General features: G+C 37.2%; 1 protein-coding gene across 4 annotated transcripts; it reads right to left on the minus strand.

Annotated features, from left to right (window-relative positions):
- Window positions 1–264: 264 nt before the first annotated feature.
- Window positions 265–26207, minus strand: kita (KIT proto-oncogene, receptor tyrosine kinase a). Of its 4 annotated transcripts, none has more exons than XM_058756634.1 (21): window positions 26068–26207; window positions 20869–21126; window positions 19870–20154; window positions 18682–18821; window positions 17680–17848; window positions 17385–17571; window positions 16797–16912; window positions 16189–16303; window positions 14236–14420; window positions 10623–10729; window positions 9967–10093; window positions 9414–9518; window positions 8948–9058; window positions 8722–8860; window positions 8555–8637; window positions 7149–7279; window positions 6315–6437; window positions 5339–5450; window positions 5156–5255; window positions 4914–5019; window positions 265–4292 (listed from the first exon to the last, which is right to left on the minus strand). In XM_058756634.1, the coding sequence occupies exons 1-21, from the start codon at window positions 26120–26122 to the stop codon at window positions 4119–4121; spliced, it is 2928 nt and encodes a 975-aa protein (XP_058612617.1). In that variant the 5' UTR covers window positions 26123–26207; the 3' UTR covers window positions 265–4118. The 4 variants fall into 4 exon arrangements, with proteins under 4 accessions (XP_058612617.1, XP_058612615.1, XP_058612614.1 ...); XM_058756632.1 differs by having other exon boundaries at window positions 19870–20157; XM_058756631.1 differs by having other exon boundaries at window positions 19870–20169.

Here is a 26207-nt window from a genome sequence, read left to right on the forward strand (position 1 = left end):
TCTTTTTTCATCACCTCTTTCATAAACCCATCTAACCCTTTCACCCTCCTTGTCCTGTTCTGAGCACATTGAACAGGTCAAACTGTCATCAACACCGCAAAAACCACAGGAAGGGGACGCTCATTAGAGAAACCACTTTGACTGAAGGGCACACAAAGTACTATTACAGCAACATGGGAAAACACTAAAATATTTTTTTATTTCAATATATATTTCTAGCTAGAATCATTTTTCACATTTCAAGAAATACAGTGGGTATATGTGTGTCATAGAATTAAAGGGGCAGTAAGACTGCAGTTAGGGGGCGTAAATAAGGACGGCCTGTTTGTCTTGGAAACCTGTTTGAAACCAGTCTTTATTTTTGTTTTTCACTTTCATGGCGCCAATGGAAATTACACACTTCAGCTTCAAGTAAATATTATCACTTCTTCAACATCTGGAGTTCACTGCAGGTGTTTCTTGTCTTGCAACAAAACCGTAGTGTGTTGTAAAACATTATTCTTTTATTCCCTCGCTGTCTTTCGACAGGGCAGTGAGTGAAGTCCTCAGGTGCTGCTGACTCACTGCATGTATTTTTGGTCATCTTCAATAGTGGGAAATCCTTTGCGTCTTATCAGATGTGTGAACAATAAACTCTGACTGTGCTGGGAGATTCACATGCTAGGAGAGCTGTAAGATGTCTACAGGACACCTCTGAGCGCAAGTACCATCTAAGAGCTTCCAAAATATACACAAAACACTTCAACCTACTGTTAAGGACTCCAAATAAACAATTTAACTGAAGTGCTCGAAGGAAAAAACTTCTTGCAATGAGAGTTCATGTCTGTGGCCCATTAGAAACAGATGTCCAGAGTTGCATCAAAGCCAAAATCACAGTCCCTATCTCACTCAGATGTCTCAGACAGCATGTTTTTAATGTCATTTACAGACCATTGGGCGTAATCATAAATGAGACACAACATTTCTTCAAAGATGGTTGCATTTGCTGCAGTCTGCAGAAACTGTAGTGCATGCACCTACAGATGGCTTACAATATGGCCCAAAATCATTTGGTTCACGTATTAGATACAGACTGACAGGGACACCCTGTTAATAGTATGAATTTACTTCATTTTACTGTCAGATATGATCATTTCCCTTTCCAAAAATAGAAAGAATATCAATTTTACTTTTCCATGGACCCCCTTGCAGCTTCTTTTCATGTCAAAAACACCTTTATCAATCTGTATTGAGTTTCTACTGTAATATTTTCATTTTTTTCTTTTATGAACATTCATTTTTTCAAAGTGATGCCTCAAAGCGCTCTTTAACCTTTCTCGTTTTTTTTTTTTGAAGAAGAAGAACACCAATAATTTTGCTCCAGATGGCAATAAAAAAACTTGAAGCTAATAATCTTAACCATTCCAAGATTCATGGTTTCAGTTATTTATTTACATACTGAAGTAACATGAGCTACACACAGAATTTGCACATTTGTTTTCAAAATAAAAACTGTAAAATAAATATACAATAAAATACATTAAACAATCTTTTCAGGGGCCAAAAACCTTTCAATCACTTAAAAATGCGTATGAGAACTGTTAAGTGACCATGCAGTCACAAATGGAATTCTTGGACCGTCTGCGTTTAGTTTTCACGTATGTTCATAGAGTCACTGAAAATACTGAAACGACAAGCAACGCTGAATATAACGTAAGTGGATTAAATATATATCCAACTGTACCTGTGTCTGAAAACTGCACTTATGAATAAATGAATCAAGAGGCAAAATAACCACAGAAGATGATCACGTCAAGTTACATAAACTGGAAATGACAAACTGTAACATACAAAAATCTTTTCAGCACATGAGAGAACGTACCGTGATAACAAAACAAGAAGCAACATTATGATTTACATATATATATTATTTACATATAAGAAAAGAGCAAACAGTGATGGAATGGTTGTAGCGGCTGAACATCGATTGCTTAAGCACTATCATTTCAAACAATCTGAAGTTCATTAACTACAGTCGTTCTACTAGAGGAACCCATCAGTGCTCTGGTATTTTAACAGCAAATGACCTGCATTTACACATTCACACACGCTCCCGCAGACACGCATAAAACATATTAGCGCAAATGGAAACGAAAGCCAGTGCCATCAGGAACAATGTTCCAGTGTGGCGAGAAGGAGGGGGGGGGAGCGGTGGAGATGGGAGACGGGCTGAGATGGATCTCCCCGGCTGAGACTTTGTGGAAGTGAGACATCCGCCGGAGGAAGCAGCTGGACACAAAGAACAGAGGGAGACCTGGGAAATGAGCTACCGACTGAGTGCCCGGACTACTGATGTTCTGCAGTTGGTGTCGACTGAAGCGTTCAGTACGTAGCTCATATTCGGACCAAAACTCTGCCCTTTTCCCTTTGGCAGTGGAATGAGAATCCTATTGGCTCATCTAAGTAACAGAAAGCCGCTCTTTTTGTCCTCCATCTGAAAGCCACCCTTCTATTGGCAGATCCTTCATTGGCTACTCCTACAGAGCAAGAAGCCATTGGCACCCATTTCTACACAGCAGCGGCAGCTTTCTATTGGCTCAACCTTCAACAGCACGATTCTCATTGGCTAAAGAGCAGAGAAAACATTTCAGGCACAACAGTTGGTGTGGTAAGTAGAAGTCAGAGTAACTGAGTCAAGTCTGTAAGAAACGATAACCCGCGATTTCCGCAAACACGAGAAAGCAGAGCGACGAAAACTACCGAATCCTACCAAAATCGGACGTAACTCCAAAAAGCCAGCAAACCATTTACAAATGTACAAAAGGACTCGCTATGTCTTCCAGTTTCATGAAGGATAAAATGTGGAATCGCTTTGAATAAAGAACAGAAGCGATGCTACAGAAGCTACTGATTTTCTACAGTCCACCATTACGGAACCACATCATGCGTAAAAAACGACTAAAAGAAGCATTTCGAATGTGTTGAAACAAGCTAGGTCTGTGCCATACAAATAAGTATTCTTTACCAAATATTTTCCTTAAAACACATGGGAGAAGTGGAAGAAGCTGTCTAATGTGATCCCTAAAAGACACACTGTCTAAAAGTTTGATGCCTTAAGCTTGAATTACTGCTTGACTGGATCATTTTGCTGTCCCAAATTACACTTCCTGGTTGAAAGGAAAAAATCAACACAAGCCAATAATATAATACTGCTATGTAACCAAAATTTCACTGAGTGTTTAAAGTAAACGATGAACTGTGATGAATTGCCTCTACATGTCTCAACATCTTTCCTGACAGTGAACTGAAATGCACCTTAATTTGGTCTATTTAAACATAAAACAGCTTCAGTTTCAGCTGCCTACTGACAAAATACTATCCTGAATGCAACATGCAATAGGTAGCTTGTTTTTGGCTTGCGCAGCAACATGATCACCCTGTCAGTGTTCAGTGCTGTGTTATTGCTGCTTATACACATAGTTTCCAAATAGCGTAGCCTTTTATGTGGTTGATATTTGAATTTATGAGTGGAATGACCTGCAATAGTTGATAGGAAAATAGCTGATTTACACTCACGGCAGGCTCTTTTACTACTGACAGTCATGACAATCATGTCAAACTGGATGTCAAAAAGACGTCAGAGATGTTTTGAGAAAGTCGTTTCCATTGTTTTCGCTGTGATGATTTCATTTAGTCTCTGACTTGAATCAGCCTGTTCCTTGAATCAGACTTCTGTCACTTGTAAAGACTTGACCATTAGCAAAAGAAGCGTTATTGTGTTTATATATCCCATATAATAAAGCAAAGGGATTCTACAGAAAACAAGTTCAGTCCTCTTGCAGACTCACGTTGGAGATATAGTACCATGGAATGATGCCAGCATTGATTATTAGCTTTCTCAATAATTCAGAATATCCCACAGTTCCAAAGAATACATGAAATGTTAATAGGACTGTCCTTTCTGGCAGGGGGCTTATATACACAATCTGCGAGAAAGGTGACTGGAAAGAATATGACTGCTCTTGGATCCAAAAAGAGATTTATGATCAGTGTTTTCCAACAATGTCCTCATGTATGTCAGACAGCTACTATGATGCTTAGCCAGGGCTAAGCGCTTGGTTTTTGCTAAAAATTGATCTTCAGACCGGAGGGTGATGTGGACTGGTCCCTTCCAAGAAGACATCGTTGCTGGAGAGCAGGGGCTGAGTGGCGGTGTTGTGACTACTGACTGAGTTTAGCCGCTGGACGTGAGAACTGGACTCCTCACGGGACCCTGGTGCCGCAGGCAATCTGGAGCTGAAGTTTAAGTAAATCTGAAGAGAAGAAAGGTAAAAATCTTGTTTAAAACTCATGCATTCTTAAAAAAAACCTCTTTGTATTCTTGCTGGTTTTCATTCTTTTTTTTTATACAAAAGGAAAAGAAAAATAACTGAAATTACTCTAAAAATGTCATGGGGTGTAACCATTAAAAATAACATTTTCCTTACACCATGAATACAAGTGACTAATCATTAAAAAAGTTTTTAAATATATTTTTCAAGATAAATAATTAGTCATTCATAATATCTATGTTTTTAAGTTACATGACATGACATTTTACAACCTCCTCTCTATGATATATATTTTTAATGTTTTATGTTTTTTAAACAAATATTAATGCAATTTATAAAGAACTTCATTCTTTTAATGAGATTTTTTCTTAATTATGATTTCAAGACAGTTACTCTCACATTTTTGATTTAATGCCCCTTTAAAAAATGAATTTTAATACAGAAATTAAAAACATGTTAATCATGTTTCAAATTACTGTATGTATGAATTGCTTTTTTAATGTAATTTTTTTCTTAATAGATCTGAACCAAAAACAACAACAACATCATGTCAGTGACCCTTGCATATATTTTGAGAGCTAAAGAGGATACAGGAAGACATACATGTTTGGTGCTGTCTGAGATTTGCTGTTCGATCTTCTCTACTATCTTGCCAAACGAAGGTCTCTTAAAGGGGTCGGCATCCCAGCATGAGTGCATGATCTCATACCTGAAACACAACAACATGGCGGCGCTGGTGTTATTGGGAACAGTGTTGTTAGGTGTGTGCTTGGTAAGTGCTTGTCATTACCTTGTCATGTTTTTCCCACAGGAAGAAATGTTAACTAATTACAGCTCAGACTTACATTTCACTCGGGGCAAACTCCGGTGACTCCATTCGGTATCCTTCCTTGATCATCTTATAGAATTTAGAGTCCACAGGCATACCCGGGTAAGGACTACTGCCTACAAAAGCAGATTGTCAGTATTTGGATTAAAAACAGTATATAATACCAAGTCAATATAATTATGAGATAAATTTAACTCACCGAGAGAGAAGATCTCCCAGAGCAGGATACCATAAGACCAGACGTCACTCTCAAAAGTGTACACACACTCAAAGATGCTCTCAGGAGACATCCACTTCACTGGGAGACGAGCCTACACAGAGAAGAGCCTCATTACAAACATTCCTTCCTTAACAACCCAGGCAGAGCATGAAAACACACTGTACAAACCACATTTCTTGATGGATTCAGTCTGTGACTGGCATAGAAATGATTTACAATCAAAACATGCATTTGGAAACCTCAATCATACAGTTTTGTTCTAGTTGGCAAGATGTAGATTGACATTATCTTGCTTATCCAGTAAATTTAGATAATAAATATACAAAAAGAATACTGACACAAACACTATCAACACTATAGACCAAGTTTGTCATGACTGTTTGTTGCTTTGGGCTTTTTTTTTAGATCATTAAATCAGGAGGCAAATGAAGTATCTGTAGTGGAAGCCAGGAATAACATTCTGTTCATTCTGCTTTTTGGCATCATGGCCTTTAGTGGCATAGGATAGTATAGAAATAACAGGAAGTGAAGTGGGACAGAGAGAGGGAGGCAGGATCAGGAAAGGTCAAACTCAGGTCGCAACCATGCTACATGCCCACAAGGCTATTAGCTCTGACTGCTTTATGCAAATACTTGAAATTAAACCAACTGTTGTAAAATTGCAAAATTTATCCCATTCTTGACTTGTTTTGCATCAACCTCTTGCCAGTGTGTGATATTTTGGTAATTCACATCTGATACATGTCTCAACATGGATAAAAGCTCTTGTCATTTTGCATTTCCTTGCAGAAAGCTGTTGGAAAAAACACATCCAACACAAACAGCATGCATTAAAAAAAGCATGTTTGCTTGTCTATTTACTTAGTCCCATTAGTTAATGAAACATAGTGGGAAAATATACAAATAAAATAAAGGTTAAAGTTGTTTATGTCATGTAATGACAGTTAATACTTACATTGCCCTTAACAACATAGTTTGAGTCAGTAGTGATGTCCCGGGCTAGTCCAAAGTCACAGATCTTGGCCACCCGGCCTTGGGTGAGGAGAATGTTTCTGGCTGCCAGGTCTCTGTGAATACACTGCATAAACACAAATGCAGAACTACAGGTTAACATATACACAATAATAGATTATGTATGCTAGCTAATATGTTATAGATTAACGTGATGTGAGCTAAAGAAGCTCAGACTGTATTGCTGGTTTAAAATATGTTATTGAAACATAATCTTGACAGCTTTTGAGATTTTGGCCTTTCACAATTTAAGTAGATAGAAGCTGTTCTTGTATACATGTAACCTGCATAGAAATGAGTGGCCTGGAGGCATTATCAAAATGACTACTGGGGGGACTGACTTGTCTTTTATGTGTCAGGACTGTCAAAACTGTCAGGTATTTACAATAATCGTGCCAATATTCAAAACCTCATTAGCAAAGAAGTGTTCGAAGTTAGCAGAGAGGTGCTAAAATGAATTCACTGACAGAAAACTCCCATGCCTGCTCAACAGTGTGACTAATTTAGTGTCCTTCCCCTAAACCGAATACTGGACCTGCTGACCAGATGGAGAAATGTGATATTTCTCAGCATGATCCTCAATGAATGAGTGTGTGCATGTGCTTGACAACATGTGTAACCCAATCCTTGACTGGACAGAGGTAATGGAATGTGAGCTTGTGGCATTGTAGAGGAAGAGCGAGAAGATATGCAGTATGGGATTACTGCAACCACTTGGAATATAAAACTCAGCATCCGTCAGAGAGACAGAACGCAAATAAATGAGAAAAACACTTACGTTCTTGGATGCCAGGAAATCCATCCCTTTGGCTACTTGGTAGGAGAAGCTAAGAAGATCCTCAGTGTCCAGAGTCATGCCATCTTCCTGCAGAATCTCACTAACGGCATCTGAATCGTTGTATGAATCACCTAAAGGGATGACAAATTTAAGATGACGATGAAGACACAATGAGACAAAAAGACAACAGACGAGAAGAGACACAAAAAGAAAAGGGAAGGAGAATAGATGAGACAAGAAGACAACAGACAAGAAGGGGCAAGACTAAATGAGACAAGATGAGAAAAGAGAAGAGATGAGAAAAGATGGGATGAGAACAGGAAAGACAAGATAAGCCAAAAGGGATGAGAAGATAAGGGAAGAGAAGGCATGACAAGAGATGGGAACAGTAAAGACAAGGCAGATAAGACCAGAAGGGAAGAGAAGACAAAACAAGAAGGGATGAGATGAAATGAGAAGAGAAGAGCTGACATAAGAGAACAGATGAGAAGAGACAAGAAGATTTGAGAGGAAGACAACAGACAAGAAGAGCGAAAGGAAGGAGAAGAGACAAGACAATATGAGACAAACAGAGATAAGACAAGAGACTGAAAAAAAAACAGAAGAGAAAAGACGAGAAGATAAAGAGAAGGCATGATAAGAGATGAGACAAGCTGAGAAGAGATGAGAACAGGAAAGACAAGAGTAGAAAAGAAGACATAAAACAAGAAGAGATGAGATGAAATTAGAAGAAAAGAGACAAGAAGACAGATAAAAAAGAGAAGGCATGAGAAGTGGTGAAATGAGAAGAGATGAGACAAGAACAGGAAAAAATGAGACAAAAAGAGATGAGACAGAAGAGACAAGATGAGAGGATAAGGAAAGAGAAGGCATGATAAGAGATAAGACATGGTGAGAAGAGAAGAGAACTGGAAAGAAAAGAGCAGACAAGACTAGAAGAGAAGACAAAAGATAAGAGACAATAAGACATGAGAAGAAGACAACAGAAAAGAAGAGAAGGACAAGACAATATGAGACAAAAAGAGATAGGACGAGATGGAAAAAACGGACGAGACAAGACGAGAAGATAAAGGGAAGGCATGAGAAGAGATGACAAAAAACACAAGAAAGACAAAGTGAGATGAGACAGAAGAGACAAGATGAGAGGTTAAAAAAAGAGAAGGCATAAGAAGAGGGGAAATGAGAAGAGACGAGAGGAACAGGAAAGACAAAATGACACAAAAATATATGAGATGAAACAGAGGAGACAAGATGAGAAGATAAGAAAAGAGAAGGCATGAGAAGAGATAAGAACTGGAAAAATGAGGGCAGACAAGACTAGAAGAGCAGACATAAGACAAGATAAAACAAAAAGACTTTGGGTGACACAAGAAGAGACAAGATGACATACAAGACTTTGATCCAACCTTTATTAAGTGATCTTCGGTTTTCAGAGGACAGAAGTCCTATCACAGAGGGCTTCATGGTCATGTATCCATTCCTGCTCTCACTGTAATTAAATACAAACTGGTTTTAGTGAACCCACAAGCACTTCGCACTATCACACTTCACCGGTTGCACTGATCACACTTACTTTGGTTCTGGCTGCAGCATGACGTTTCTATAGTAAGAGTCTTCTCCCAGTGTAGTGAAGTAGAAGGATTCTCTCCTTCTGCGCAGGAAGTTCAACAGGTCACCAAAACAGCAGTACTCTGTTATAACTAGAGTTGGACCTGTGCAACAGACCAGTCCAGTAATGAAGACCAACACAATACACACAGAAAAACCTAGAAAAGCAATATCTAGCTATAGCCTCTTACCTCCAATAGTGCAGGCCCCTAGCAGGTTGACAATGTTAATATGGTTGCCAAGATAACTAAGCACCTTCAGTTCTGACATGAGAGCCTCTTTCTCAGTGGCATGGGCACTTGCTGTGGGGCAAAACACCACAATAAATAGAATGTTCCCCTAATGTTAGTGTACAGTTCCCCTTCGATTATTGCATTGAAAACCAATTTGAAACATTCTAGGATTGTTTTATAGGTTTCATTGTTTAAGAAACATTAACTAACATTCTCAGAACGTTCTGGGAACCAATAAAGTGTGGGTTACTGGAAATGTTTAACCTCCTTTCATCTCATCATGCAGGTTTGTGTACTTTTTGGTGTGTCTTTACACACAGCCTTATTTGCTTAAATAAACGTGCTTGTTAAACATGCCGTGGAGTTACTATGCTACTTATATTTCACAAGATTATGAACGTGTTTTATGTTGCTTTTCACTCACGTTTGAGCATCTTCACAGCTACGGTCATCACAGTGTCTGCTTTGGACATCCCATAAGCAGTGGCCTCCACCACCTTCCCAAATGCTCCAGATCCTAGAGTTTTTCCTGGGAAGGCAGAAAATTGACAACATCGATTTCACATTTCCCTCATACAGTTGTTTACAGGCAATGCACCTGGAAACTGATCCAAAAGCAGCTTTCAGCTTGAACATCGACTTGTTTTTGAATCAAGGAGGTGTGGCTTGTGGGAAAGCGGGATATGCTAGATCCTGTTAGATCCTGTTTGTTGACGGATATGGCTGTTCCTTTATGGGAAGGTATGATACTATGTCACAAGGTGCCAGCGATCAAGTGTCACAAGTGTAACAGCCAATGAAAAGAAACAAGCTTTGTAAAATTCAAACGGCCTTTATGTTTTCTCGTGCACTAAACCTTGGAAACCTTTCCAAACATAATGTTCAAACAAAGAATATTCCAATATGGAAAAATTATTTGGAATATGATTTATGACGTCCGACAAGTCAAAGCAGACCGATTCAGGAACTTAACTCACCAAAACGCAGCTTATCTCTGGGAAACTCCCACTGGTGGTCGTATGGAAGCTGGGTAGGGTCAATATACACATAGCTATTTCCATGGATACCTTCTATGACTTTCCACTGTATCTGGTATTTAGGTTTCTGTAGTAGACAGAAAAAAGGGATGGGATAGGAGAAGAATAAACAATGAGCAATGTTTCCAGACAAGCAAAACAACCTTTCACATTAGATCCAGTTACTGCAAGTTGTAGGTGCTCTCATAGACAAAAGCAAACAGAGTCCACTAATAAGAGTTTTGTGTAACTTGACATAAATTATTCAAACAACAATGTGAATGGTAATTTTATGTGTGCGTGTGTGTTGAGTATATCACTGATTGCTCCCCTGTACAACAGTGCAAAACTGCGCAGTGAATCATCAGGTCATTATGACATGTTAAGTAAATAATTTTCTTGAGTGTGTACTGTTTCAAGGTTCGCCTGAAGTGTGGGAGGGATGCCAGGTGTGACAGGTAAATTACATTGAATAGCAATACAGTTTACAATATTTTATGGCTATAATAGAGTGAGAATTAAAACTGTTCAATTTTTTCTAATTAATTAATTACTTCAGTGAGTCAGCATGCACTTCCTGTGCTGGAAGACAAATTATGAAATGAATGACACTTTACCTGCATGTACTTGTAGGACAGCACAATAAGGATGAGAACCAGGATAACAGCCGCAGCAACAAAACCGATGAGCAACGGTGTGAAGAGTTCATGAGGAACAGTGTTCTCTGTGAAGAGTAAAACAACATAGAGTTTCCATCAGAAACATGCAGAACATGACATATGTGACCCTGGACCACAAAACCAGTCTTAAGTCGCTGGGGAATATTTGTAGCAATAGCCAAAAATACATTGTATGGGTCAAAATGATTGATTTTTCTTTTATGCCAAAAATCATTAGGACATTAAGTAAAGATCATGTTCCATGAAGATATTTTGTAAATTTCCTACTGTAAATATATCAAAATTTAATTTTTGATTAGTAATATGCATTGCTAAGAACTTCATTTTGACAACTTTAAAGGCGATTTTCTCAATATTTAGATTTTTTTTGCACCCTCAGATTCCAGATTTTCAAATAGTTGCATCTCGGCCAAATATTGTCCTATAATAATAAACAGTACATCAATGGAAAGCTTATTTATTCAGCTGTCAGATGATGTACAAATCTCAATTTCGAAAAAATGTACCCTTATGACTGGTTTTGTGGTCCAGGGTCACATATGTGATCTATCAACAACAAACAAGAAATGTGTTCCTTTTGATCTAGGAATATATTGATATTAATATTCTGGCTGATATGATTATTTTTCATGTTATGGACGATAAACAATAAATGCCAGACGATAATAATGTTTTGTTTAAAATATATATAAATAAAAATAATGAAATATTAAATATATGGCAAAATATGCCCAATATTAATTATTTTTGTTACTTTTGTGTATTTGTTTTGTACTTTTGTACTTCTAGATTAGCATTATCATTAATAATAATATTTCAATTAATTCAAATAATATATATTATAATTTTATATCCTGTTTCTTTATTTATTTTAAGAGCTGTCCATCTGTAACCTGCCCGGCTGGGAATCACTGTTCTGGACAGAGTGTTTGTGTGAACAAGGCATCGATGGATAATCAATACACATGGCTCATTCCTGAGGATCATTTCTGTTAGCACAGAAAACCACAGCAGATCTGATGCTAGTCTTGGGACTTGAGTGAGTGTGCCAATTGAAATAAAAGTAAATGATTACCACACTCTGTATAGGCACTAAAACAAAACCACAGTCTTTACCCTGCTGGAATGTCTAAAAAACAATACATGAGCATTAAAGAACAACCATTAATAATAAATAAGTGCCTCACAGTGGGGTTATGTCATAATTACTTGTTTTTCCTGAGGTGTGAATAATCCAGTTTGATGCATTGAGGTCAAACTCTTTACTGAAGATTTCACATTTTGTGAAAGAAGTGTAGCTGTGTTGTTTTTCTAAGGTGTATGTATGTGTTCATGCATGGTGTGTTATTGTTTTTCTGCGTTGTTCTGAGCGGTGTAGTAAGCTCTTAAGCTATAAGAAGCTTTCTCTCCATTTCAAATCAAGAATGCAGACTCTGCAGGAAGTAATCCCTTGTAAACCTGCCACTGGCTTTCACAGTCCTCTTCTGCTCCCTCCCTGTCTCTCTCTCTCTTCCCATCTTTCCCCGTCCATCCATCTATCATCACACTGCATCCAAGCATACCATCAAGCCCTCCACAAATCAACATAAACCTTAACAATGGACATTTTTTTGCATCTCGCTCAGCTGAGGATGAACAGCTTTAACAGTCTAGCCTAAGGCTCATCGTCCCACTGGTTTTCCTGGACCTGCTACAGCCTAAACCTTGAGAGTCTAAACAAGTTCCCACATCACCTAACAGGCTTTCCTGAGGCAGTGGATTCAATTCACGCTCTCAAAACCTCCAGTCCAACTCCTGATGGACTCTACAAAAAGGTCAATGTTCAACTAGATTTTTTTTTTTACTTGAGGCTAATTTAGTTGAGAAAATGCAAAAAACAGGCAATGTAGTCAACAACCTTTACAAAACAAAGTGAATGCACCAGAAACAAACTAAACTGGATGTGGATGACCTTTTGTTAACCATTCTGTCCTTACTAATAATACCAGTACTAACTGGGGTGGAAAGACCTGGTGTTTTGCAACAAACCAAAACGAAACCCCCCTAAACCGGGGAGATAATCCCCAACAGTTGGTAATGCTAGGTTTACAAACGAAACAAGATTAGGGTTAAAACTCAGCACCTCTGTTTATATAATAGTCTGCTGTTATCTTGTCTTATCCAAAAAGTCTGCCTACACAGGGTTGAGCTGGAGCAGGAGTGGCGACCTGCGAGTTGGCAGCTGGTTTAGATTTTCTCAAAAAGATGCAGCCAGTAGGAAACGCACAGCTGGAGCGAACGTGAGGAGATGTGTGTATCCTCTTGTTTGGTTGGGAAACTAGAAGCACCTGGGTCGAGGTCCCTGAGTCTCATTCCATTTCCTGGAAACGTTTTAATATATTTTATAATGTAATTTATTCCATTATATTTATTATTTTCAGCAGCCATTACTCCATTCTTCAGTGTCACACGATCCTTCAGAAATCATTCTATTATTCTGTTACCAATGTTGAAAACAGTCATGCTGCTTAATATTTTTAGTGGATACCTTGATAAATTTTTTCATGATTCTTTATATAAGTTGTTTTTGTAACATTATAAATGTCTTTACTGTAACTTTTGAACAATTTAATGCCTTCTTGATGAATAAAAGTTCCAATTAATTTAAAATACAAATCTTACTGACCCCAAACTTTTAAACAGTAGTCTACATATAATGGCAGAAATTACTGCATTTGTTCCAATACACAAAATGCCTATAATGTAAATATTAGTATCTCACTCCATAACTGCAGAATATGCATGAATGAACAAATAAAAAAAATGTTGCTCTCTTTTAAAAACATAGAATAGGACTTTTTGTTTATTACTTTGACTGCTGACAGGTCATTTCCAAGTGCATATATTGAGCAGCCGGCATTCATTGTTTTTTATAATGTTTTCTGTGAGTGTTTCAGTGAACATCTACGAGTTTGATGGCCCTAGAAACAGCCGACTCCCTGGCCAGTGCACTGGCTACTTGAATTAGGGAGTGAATTGAGACACACTCTCATAGTCAACAATGGAAGAAATCCCCAAAACAAACAAGTCAACAAAATTAACAAAATATTTGACTACTAGGACACCAAAGCAAAGACACACACCCAGACCTGTGACAAATGAGCACAGCCTATACACTGGGTCAGTATGTGGGCAAGGTTGATTTAATAGACATGTGTATGCAAAAGGCCAACAAAGAGACAGAGTCTGAATTAAAAAACCTGATCTCATATATATTTCAGTAAAAAACACCTGTATGTCCTTACTCTCAGAAGTTGCATGAAGTCAGGCAATCACATTATAGCCTGCAGATGACGAAAGTGCTTTCCAGTTTTGTGAGAAATATGGATCAGAGGGTCAGCAAACAGACTGTAGGTGGTTTGTGGGCGGAGTCGTCTGGGGCTGAGACTTAGTAATTACTAACTAGAGTCTTCAGTCATTGTCTGAAGGGGTGTGTATGTATGTGTGTGTGTGTGTGTGTGTGTGTCTGTGTGTCTGTGTGTGCATGTGATTTGGGAGGACATTTGCTCACCGCTGATAGCGAAGAGAGTGTAAACGATTTCTCCATTGGCTGATGCCACACATTCAAGGGTGGCGTAACTGTTCTTGGTGATGTTTAGTCGACTTTCCACTGTGCCTTTCCCAAAGGGAGGACTTGTCATGGTTACAGTGACAACATCCTCCTCCTCCTGAGTGGCATTCAGCAAATTGGAGCATCTGATGAGGCATGCAACAAACTCGTAAATAGTCTTGCATTTTTTCATGAACATGTACCATAAGGTGGTGAACTGTTTTAGAAATGGAGCTATAAAAAATAAATTAAAAATACCAAAAATAAGGTCTTTTATGCACATATTAAGACATGTAAAACAATCTTTTGAACAAAATGAAAGCTGATAACCATAATGTGCAAGACAAAGGCAAGGTGCATCAACAAATACTTTCATAGCCTTAAAAGCAGTGTTATTTTAGTATTATTTATGTAGTATTAAAGTTTTTATTAATATTGTAAATTAGCTTTTATTTTTATATTTTCAGTTTTCTTTTTAGTTTAATTCTTAATAATTTTGCTTCTCATTTACTTTTGTCATTTTTATTCATTTTTGTTTTTACTTAAATCATATTTTTATTTCAGTTTTAGTTTATTTTAATGCTTTAATGTATTTAAACTCAACTTATTTTAATTCCAAACTTATTTCAGTTACTAGCCAAGGCAACATTTCTCATTTTTGTTTAGTGCAAGTTTTTCACTTAACAAAGATTTATTTGTTTGTTCGTTTGATTATTTTCATCTAATAATTATTTCAGCCTCTTTTCAATTAATTAACATTTTTTCATAGTTTTTGTTAATGATAATAACTCTGCTTTACAGTAAAAATTTATTGCCCATTGTAACCCATTTTACTTCCCAGGAACATCAGATTATAAAACCCAACATTTTTTCATTGGAATAAAATGCACCAGTGATTTTTTTATGATAAGGCCAGGAATTTGAGAGGTCATTTTTGATTTCAAGTAGACTGTAAGATAAAATGTTAAGCACCACTGCATATCAATAATATGATAAGGATGTGATAAGCATCTCTCATTGCATTCAGGGGCTATGGCAGATTTGTACTGATGTGTGAAAAGAAAGTAAAATAACAGGCAGCAAAATGACAGACCTCAAGGGCTCTTTCATTTAAAAATATCAATAGTGGATTGTACTGCCATTAAGTGCTTTGATTTATTTGTTTCTCCAATTTTTTCTCACTCTTCTCTTAAAATTAAGTATGAGTGCTACTGAGCTGAGTTCAAAGTTAGCTTTGGATATAATGCCAGAACAAATAATCTCAACTGGTTTACATTCCTTGTTTCATCTCTTTATTACTGAGCAATATCTTTAATTACATTGTTTAGCATGGTGGAAACTTCTCAGCGGTTTCTCAACAATGGAATGTCTGTTCGGTGAGAAAACCATCAAACTGCTGACAGACAAAGCGAGCAACGCACAAACAAGATCAAAAGACACGTAACACTAAATGTTTACATGCTCAAATTGAAGCAAGGCATGTTATCCTGATCGGATTTGATCAGCATGAGGAATTGATTGGATAAGCTTGTGACTAAGTCTATGCTAAGGTGTTCTGTCAACACCGCTATTCAAGAATAAACAGCCCAATGGAAGCAGCTTGTTCTAATGTCATTGGGTGCTGTCACATGACTGATAGTAGCCAATCGCTTTTGAGATGTCACAATCATGACAGAGTCAAATTGCTTATCCCTATTAATAATAGGCTAAAGCCTTGTTGTCCAATCATCAAACATCAAGTTAGCAGTTAGTGGCTAATCCATGCTGCGTCACAATGTACCCTCAGAGAGGCTAATACGTTAACACTGCTCAAGGGATATGCCGCTAATATTTGAAAGCAACTTTTGGAGCCCATTGTATGTAGCTGTGGTTGTATTTGAAACAAACAAAACTTAAGAAAGACAGTACGCGTACCTTGAATGGGGCTGGTCGCAGTAATACCACTTGATCTGAGGAGTAGGGTAACCTTCAGCCACACAGCGCACCTGTCCATCAATCGGCCCTTCATAGGACACAATCTGTGGTTTACCTAACAGCAAAGATTGGTACAGGGTCAGTTTTACAATCTTGGTTAGTGGGATGGATGTTTGTACAGCTGTCTTGTTTGCGATTACTTTGCATACTGTTATTATTTTTAAATATGGCTTTAAAACGGCAGATATTAAACTTTTTTGTCATTTAAAATGTGTTTGTTTGTTATTCTTGTTTGAGGGGTAAATCTGTTTGTAATTGGTGATCAATAATTCTAACAGAAAAGAAAATAGCTTGACAAATGTCTTATTTGCAGTCTTGAAGGCCATTCCTTTCTTATCTGTTTTTACTATTCTACTATTGTTAGTGGGCTTTAAGCCAGGGTCTTACATAGACAATCGAGTTCTTTTATCCAGCAAAATTCTCATGAAATATGACTGATCGCTTCTAAAGAATACACACAAAACTCATATATCACATAGATTCTATGCTTTTTTCTGGCATGTGGAATAGCCAAATATTTGCCATTTGCATTAAAAGTTTTCACTCACTTATGACATGGACTTCAAACGTTTGATGGACAGTTGTGTCTCGGTTTGAGCATGAAAAGGTGTAAACGCCGCTTTCTAACACCTTGAGACGCACTAGCTTCAGCTCGCTGGTGTAACTGTTGAATGAAAAAAAAAAAACATGAATAACCTAAACCTAAACCTAAAGTATCTTTCAGTGCTGTGAATAAATGGAAAAAAATGTGGAGTTTGCGCTGATATTACAATTTTGGCTGATACTGATAATTCTATTGTATTTTCTCTAAAATAATTATATATATAAAAAACACAAAAATGCCACAATTTAAACGCGACAAGTAAATTTAGGCTTTACAACATTATAATACACAATGCAAAAATTGATATTGAGAGATTTGCTAAAGATTACATTTAATAGTGTTTCTAAATTAACAGTATTTTATAGATTGACTTTAAGTGAGCATTAACATTAAATGAGCTAACACAAGTAAATATACAATATTGATAAACATATCCAATAAATACCAATATGATACTGATATATGGTGCATCCCTAGCAATTACTACATAGGAAAAACAAGAATTGTTTGTAGCAATGTAACAAAATCATACCTATTCCCATGTGAGCGACTGGTAATGACATGATCAGTAGTGTTGGTGAGTTTTACACCACTGTAGCTCCAGGAAAATGTATGAGGTTTCGGGTAAGCATCCATTACCACACGCAGGGACAGACTTTCTCCAGCCCGCACTCTCTTAGTGTTGTTATTCACACTTGTTAGGTTAATGAAGCCTTTATCTGCACTCACAGAAACACATAAAACATTGTTTTATTCTTTTGAGACTATTTAAACTGAGACTAAATAGTCATATGATTATTTATATAAATTCTTGAAACAAGACCCACCGTAGATTTCGACCCAGACTGACTTTGCACTGGTCCCTCTTTCATTCCTGGCCTCGCAGTTGTAACTCCCCGCATCCTGCTTGGTCACAGACCCCAGATTTAGGGTGGCATTTCTCAGGTGAGAAATGGGTTCAGTCAGGATACTTGAGAACTGCTGCACTGAAGGTTGCTTGGCACATGCAAAAGGTAAACAGACACAAAGCTTATTGGGCAACTCTGAAGAGATGAGACATAGACCCTGTCTTGGGTAAAATGTCTGTGTTTGTCTTTATGTCTAGGTGTGGCTGTTTTTATAATCTTTATATAAAACAAAGCGTGTCATTCATCTCTCAAATCCCAGTCTCTTATGCCAGTAGAGTCTTAATTCTGAAGATCTGTTTACATAGGTTGTGTTCTCACAGCACAAGTTTGCCAAAAAATACAGCTGTGAGTGCTGAACATTTAAGAGAGTGAGTTCAGTTATAAAATTCAGTAGAATTGCGTTAATAAATTAACTTTGTTTGAACAATCAAGATTGAGATAAATGCAGAATTACACAATTACACTTTGCAATTCTGCATCATGGTTGCTTTCTCAATTTCAAGCTAAATCCAAAATTCGAAACTTAATTCACTTCTGAATGATGCACAACATTGCCGACAACTGTATTCTGCTGCTGTGTATACAGTACATGAACATGTAGAATTTGATGAGCACCTCAAACCACACAAGATCCAATTAGCCTCTGGGCATAATATCAAGCACAAACAACTTTAAATGATTATTCTCAGTCTACAAACACTAAATTGATCATGGGTACACATTACCACATTAAGTAGGTTAACTGGGACATGCACTCATACTATATAAGTCTGCTTTTGTAAACATTGGTTCTACTCGACTGAAACGGTTGGTGTGTTTGATAAAGCCTGCAGTATGTACAGTATATATGTGTGTGAAGGGTGTCGTGGAGCACCACAGGTACATAGGTGAGAGCTGGTTAGTTTATGAGAGTGCTCTTACCACTCCTTGAGGAGCCTTCCACCTGATTGTGATGTCGCTGTTGACATTTGAGGTGTTGCAGGACAGGGAGAGCTCTTCCCCCTGGATGAGCAGCACTCTCTGAGGCTGACCCAGTGTGATTACAGGAGGTGCGTCTGGAACTAAAAACAAAGAAGCATGATTCATTATATCAGTGGGAAAGTGTGGGAAAGAAAGAGCAAGCTACTTTGGGGTAACATGGACGTGTGTGTCTGGTGTCCTCTAGAAATATTTAGGACTGGCAACTGATGACATTTTTTAATCAAAAGAATTACATGATATGGAGATTAATTAATCGGATTAATCTCAATGAATTGCAAACATCAATATTTGAAATACCTCAAAATAAAAACATTACTAAAAGTGGCTTTAGAAGTCTACACACTACTATTCAAAAGTTTGGGGGTGGTAAGATCATGTAATGTTTTGAAAGATTTTTTTGGTTGCACTTTATTTTACATGTACTTACAATGTACTTACAGTGTACTTACCCAAGAAAGTACTGGTCATATAAGGTAACTACATGGGGTAGGGTTAGGTTTAGGGGTAGGTTCAGGGTTAGTACCTAGTTATTACCCAGTTATTGTAATTACTACAATAAGTACATAGTATGTACATGAGGAACAGGACTGTAAAATAAAGTGCTACCGATTTTTTTTATGATCACCAAGGCTGTATTTATTTGATCAAAATATGGTAAAACAGAAATATTATAAAATATTATTACAATTTAAAATAACAAATGGTATAATAGTACAATACAAATAGTATATTTGAAAATGTAATTTATTCCTGTGATGGGAAAGCTGAATTTTCAGCATCATTACCCCAGTCTTCAGTGTCCTTCAGAAATTATTCTCACATGCTGATTCGCTGCTCAAGAAACATTTCTTATTATCATCAATATTGAAAACAGTTAATATAATAAAGTAAAAAAGTAAATATTTTTGTGGAAACATCTTATTGACACCAAACTTTGAATGGTAATGCATATTTCCCATCTGCTTTGAATGCAAAAACACATTCAATGGCTCCTTATTATTATTTGCTGCCTTATCCTGGTAAGATAGTATTTCAAACTTAAATGATTATTTTGCACAGTTTTTATTGTTTTATATATATTTTTAAATTAACAGTCCCAATATTCATGTCTTTCCTTTTCTTTCTCACCGAGGCGGACATTGAGTTGATATTGTCCGGATTTAACTGTGTTGCCTTCCAGAATCCCGACACAGACGTAACATCCCTCAAAGTCCTTCCTGACATCTTCCAACGTTATGCCCGTCTCAATACTGGATGAATAGCGCAGGCTGTTGGGCAGGGGCTGTCCATCACATTTTTGCAGGTGCAAGTCTGTCATGTGTGGGTCTGTGGCCAAGCATGGGAGCGTGGTCGTTTCTCCTTCTCCCGCAACAAAGTCAAACATGATGTTCCTCCTGAAGGGATTTTCAGGATCTGCTGAGAGGAATGCTAAATCAAAAACCAATGAAACACAACCAAGGGGGCTTAGATAATGACATTACAGCTCAGAGAAAGAGAGAGTGTGTCACAAAAAGATTGAAAGTGAAAAACTACCCTCCATCATACCTAATAAACAAATACAAATGACCCACATCTGCAGTGCTCACAGTAAAATTAGTGTCAATCGCCAAATATGCCAAGGATCAATTTGAAAAGTTTATTATTGGGATTATAAGAACATGCTTATAATAACACATGACATAGATGTATAAATAAAGGTCATGCAAGTGACTAGTGAATGCAGAGAGCTGATTGTAGCTATTTAGGGCATCCGTTGGCACCTATAGTGTCTTTTGGCACAAAAATGGAACCACACAGGAAGATGAGAGATGCTGGAGAGTGTGTTCATAGAGAGAGAGAGAGAGAGAGAAAGACATAAACATAGAGCACGAGAAGTGTTAGAAAGTGCACATGTAATGGTGCAGACATACTTCCTATATATTATCTCTACTAGTATGCTGTTGCTAACATGCTTGTACAAACGTAGCACATCTAAAACATACTGCAGCTGCACTCACATACAGACAAGGTAGACAATACAAGACAAAGAAGAGGTTGATGAATACTGCCCTACAGACTTGTCACTCAACCCAAACATTATTACACCCAATTAAAATACTGACTCACAAATGAAAAAGGCTGACTTACCTTTTACATACACATAGATGGAGCTTTTTTCACCAGACGCCTCCTCTCGGCAGGAATATTTGCCCATGTGTTGTGGGCCTGCTTTGCTCACTTTAAAAACTGTCACTTGACCCTGTCTTTGTTCCTTAAGGATCCGTGTAGGACGGTCTTCTCGCAGCCAGCGCACTGAACTGTCACTCTGACAATGCAAGCTGAAGTCGCTGTTCAGTGGTACTGTGATCTGGGGTCCTTCGGGGGTGATAGTGGGCCTGGACCTGGCTGAGAGGAAACAAGTAATTGAACATGGTGCACAAGTGGAAGATAAAATAGTTTAACATTTTATAAACATACAGGAGAGTAGATTATTAAGAGTTAACGTGAGGATTGTGGGAAAGAGTCAGTGTACATCTGCCAAATTTGTCAAATGCATTTGACTTGCCAGAACACTACGGTACTGGTTTTGGAAAATAGAAGAACCAACACTGATATACAGAATATACCAAGCGCATACGCATTTATTCACACACACAAATCAAAGCCCTCTCAGGTTGCATAAATGACAGTTAAGGGTGAGAAATTATTTCACAACTCAACAAATCTAAAAAAACTCAGCCTTCCGAGTTCCTCTAATAGCAAATTCTTTAGAAATGGCAATTTGATGTCAGACAACTCTAAATGAGCTCTTAAAAAGATGAATGCCCCCTTCTCAGTTGTGTTAGATTTGATTGAATTATAGCATCCTTCTCCATTCAAAGTGCTGCATTGCCTTTACAGCTACAACCCTTAAAGGCAACAGATTTAATCTAACAAAAGAGCATTTATCCTCCCCCTCTCCACATGACTGGGAGAATGGTGAAAATAAGTAAAGAAAACAACAAAAGTAAAGTAAAAGAATAAAGTAAAAAAATAAAAAAGTATTAAAATTGACAAAATGTATGTAGCAACAGTAAAACTTCAGCTGATTATATAGGCCTAAATTATTTTATCTACCATATATATATATATATATATATATATATATACACATCAGTGTTAATTTTGTATACTATTAAATATTAAAAATAAAGGCAGCAAGGCAAAGAGTGAGCAAAGGGCAAAAGGGCAAGTAAACACCTGTTTGGCAGGTAAAGAATTGCATGGACATATAACGATTAGCAATAATGTCTACTCTTGGTTACTGGCAACTGGTAAATATAATCTGTCATCGCCTTCTGCATTTAGTTTTGATGGATTGAGGCAATTACGGCCCTTAAGTTAACACTGAGAACGTGGGAGCAACCTAAGTGTAAAGGAAAATCTTTTAAAAAGAAAAAATGTGAGAATGGTAATGTCTTTAAAACGTGTTCAATAAAGACTAAACCGAATACTATTTTGATTAAAAGAATCCCTTTTTTAGTTTCTGAGAATGTGGGAGGCAGGGGGTTGGGGGTATGCACTGGCTTCCATCACTGTAAAAAATGATATGATGAAAAAGTCATGACAACTTATGTTTTAAAGTTACTTTAACTCATAAAAATAATTTAAGCAATTTCAACTTTTTTTTGTAAGTTATGCTAGATTCAACTTGATTTTTTAAGTCAGTTTAATGTTATTGAAATTCAAGGAGACCAATTTAATTCAGTGAACTTAACATTTTAAGTTCTAACTTACTGGCACACTGTAAAAAAAAAAAAGTTGAGCCAACTTAAAAGTTTGCTCGACTTATTTTTGTGCACTGTGAAACCCGACAAGTTAGGTTAACTCAAACTTTTGAGTAAACTTATTGCCTTAAACCATTTAAGTTTTAAAACTAACAATTATGAGTGCTCTGAACTTATTTCAGTTGAGTTCACTAAAATAAGATATACATTTCAATTAAGTGATTAATTGAGTAATAATTGAGCATTAGTGATGAACACTTGCTGTTAACAAACATAATCACTGAAGAAAAAGAAAAACAAGAACAACTAACTTTAGTCACAGCCTTAGATGAAATCAACTGAAATAAAATACATTAAATCTCTCAAGATCTGAGTAAACAACCCCACAAACAGCATCACCAGCTCCACTTATTAATAACCAGACTGACTTTATTTCTGTCAGACATCTACAGAAGATCTTATTGAGAATTAACTAAGGTTTAGATGTTGATTTATTGTTTCATTTGAAGTAACCATGTTAGAGATCAGTGTCTGCTTTAGTTGGGCTCTTGACCCTTGACTTCTGTGTTAGTTTTTTTTCCCTCCTCTTTTTCTCTGGTTGTTGTAACCATGTGTTCCTGAAACATATTTGTTACAACTCAAAAGCCCAGAGAAAATGATCAGTAGTTGGTTGTTATATGTTTATAATGACAATCATCTGTTAGCGAACTGATCTCATTGTGTGTCTAATCTCTGATTAAATGGATGTTGTATTGATTATAGTAGGAGTGATTCTAAGAGCCAGTGGTTCTGTGACAGTCAGTTAATATAAAGGACTTTCTAAACAGTTTGTCCACAAAAGGTTTTAATCTATGGAAGCAGCTAGACTCACATATCAAGAATCAGCTTATGAACCTCAACAATGGTGACCATTATAAAACAAGAAAAAAAATAAAATTCATGCTGCAATGCATGCTGGGTACTAGCATAGTACAAAACTCATCCATGGATAGCATGATTGTTTTTTTGTTTTTTGTTTTTATATGGTCACCATTGTGAATCACAAGTGATTACTTTTTTTTTTTACTTGACATGATTAGTTGAAACAACTAATACTGAAAAGTCCAATCAGCTTACAGAGAGCAGTTCAGTGCCAGTCAGGATTTTACAAAGTGAGTTGAAATGACTTGTATTTGTAATTTGTTTATACTTAAAAATTTAAGGCAGCCACAAAACTTAAGTTTTTAAGTTGAAATAGGTGGAATTTTTTTTACAGTGTACTCGTCCTCTCCAGGGCTCTAAACATTATCAGCGACAAAAGAACAAATAAGAAAGACTGAATGAGAGAAAAGCCTTCACAGAAACGCAACGAGACCAATATTGGTCACACACATGCATAGCCCAGCATCAACATCACAGTTTCTCTGTTAAATATTTAAACCATACAGAGAGAGATTTTATCTAAATTACGCCATTACGACAACATTATGAGCTGTTGAACAGAGGTGATGTTAGGGAACTGTGTGTTCACTATAATCTAATGATGCTTGATAAAGGATCAAGATGATTCATGTTTGCGGCAAGATGGAAATTGAGCCCTATTCAGCCCGTTTTCCCAAATGTTCGTTTTACTTTTTTTTTTTTTTTTAGCATAGCCTACTCGCAATTTTGTAAAATAAATAAATAAATAAATAAATAAAAATATATAAATAAATTTGAAAAATATGAACTGTGTATTTTATAACTTGTGATACCACCGTCAGCCACTGCTGACTTCTGGGGATAATTACGATAATTATAACTGTGCATATCAGAGCTCTCTAACTAGGTATATTTCCATGTAAACGATTTTCTCACGGCTGTTTTTTTGAAAGCCCGTATCGTTGTGTGATAGAAGGAACCCGATGCAAAATAGTCAGTCACTTTGGGCGCTGAAGCCTCTGGCGTTACAAAGCTGATCATCAGATTCACGCCAAAACCACACCAAAGCTGCATGTGTTTAGTTGCCCACGCGCACTCTAAACGTGATCTTTGAAATGGTTTATAAAAAGGCATGGGTTACCATAATAGGGTTTCTTCAGGCAACCCCATATCTCCAAACACAATAACACATGCGTGAAATCAACATGATGGAACGAAATAGATTTTTCCTCCCAAAACGAAACATATGATCCTTTTTGAGATACTTAAATTTACCACATAATAAGCATCTTTATTTAGCAAATGAAACTGTAAGACAAGTGATATCTTTGTTTACAAGCACGAGTTACACAAGGTTAGGCTAAATGTCTGAACACATGATGGTCAGTTAACAGATGCAGTCCAGCTAATGACTCGCCCCTCATCGTTTAGAACATCCATAAGGGCTTTTCTGAGCACTACAAAAGACCATCTGATATGTCCATGAGGTGCCAGCAAGCGCAAGCAAAAAAAAAGCCAGGTTGCAGCATGCAAAACAACTTCTCTGGCTTTAAGGAAATTACATGAAATTGCCGATCATTAACAAAGCAGCCTAACTGTCCATGCAGATAGGATAATAATACAAGAACAATTGCAAATGCAAACTCATATTAAGGCAATAAAAACTGTCTGGTCAAAGTCTGACCATTTCAGTGCCCTCGTAGCCCATCTCTGAGAAATGTTATATGGTGTTCCATGGAACTCAGTATGTAGAGTGCTCTAATGTAAAGTGCTCAAGCTGCACACTGTTGTTATGGCTACCTCCTCGGATAAACGCGCTACAGCTGAAATTGTGATACTTTCTTGTTACTAAAATAAGATAACTTTAGCAATTTTGTAACTAAATATATCACGCAAAATTTGTTTCGAAACATTTTGGGGGGTTCAAGTCGGAAGAGTCAACCCAGTCTCCCAATTATATCCTAACTCTATAAAGTTAATAACATCAACTAAGTGCGTTTTTAACCATCCACACTCTTTCCGTCACGTCTCTCGCTAATTATAGCCTAACTAAAGCTTCGTATTCCTCCACTTGTTGCGGAGACAGGCACTCGCGAGCCTGAGTGATAAATAATTGAGAGCAGCGCGCAAGGATCGGCTTTACATTCTCACCTGCGGCTCTCCGGATCGATATCTTGTTTCAGTGATAGGTTCCTGTAACCGCTTAAATTGCTGGTATGAGCCTCCGCACGGTAAGTGAAGAGGATATGATTCGCTGGGATTATCAATGGAAATTCTGCTGCATTAGGTCGGATACTTCATTTCGTGGAGTTCCGAACGGACAGAATGTGCCTCGAGGTGCAAAAGCTCCTTATGGAGAGCTTCATTATGTGGAAAATAAGAGAACACGCATGGGGTCGTCTAATGTTAACAGCCAAACTCTGCTTCTATAAAGAGCCTGCATAAATCTAGAGTAGTTGAAAGTAAGAAGCAACAGGTAGGCTACACATATTATTCTCTAAAGGCACTCCGTTTTGTTTTGAGTAATACATAAAGAATGATTAAACAACCCCACTGCCTGTCATCTATAGGTGCATAGCTACAGCAAGTGCAATAGATCTCACACCTCAATAAAAAACTTTAAAAAACAATAAAAAAGTGAGACCATGAAAGGACCAATAAATGATAACAGTCGCCCTACCTGGTTGGACGATTAACTGCAACAAAACAGTAAACAGAACGCAGTGATATTCCATTGTTATAATTCCATCTAGCTCATGTGTGTTGGTAGTCTTGGAGCTCGATAATACCGCAGAACGGTCGCCAGCGGAGCCGATCACT

Source organism: Onychostoma macrolepis, chromosome 20, assembly GCF_012432095.1.
Source record: "Onychostoma macrolepis isolate SWU-2019 chromosome 20, ASM1243209v1, whole genome shotgun sequence".
NCBI classification, from domain to species: Eukaryota; Metazoa; Chordata; class Actinopteri; order Cypriniformes; family Cyprinidae; genus Onychostoma; species Onychostoma macrolepis.

Excerpts from the sequence above, each read along its gene's own strand:
- kita (XM_058756631.1), bottom strand. The coding sequence starts at position 26,122 with ATGGAATATCACTGCGTTCTGTTTACTGTTTTGTTGCAGTTAATCGTC. Across the intron at positions 18,822-19,869 it reads TCAACTCAATGTCCGCCTCG|TTCCAGACGCACCTCCTGTA; the intron begins GTGAGAAAGAAA and ends CTTTGTTTTTAG. Across the intron at positions 17,849-18,681 it reads GGAAGGCTCCTCAAGGAGTG|CAACCTTCAGTGCAGCAGTT; the intron begins GTAAGAGCACTC and ends GCATGTGCCAAG.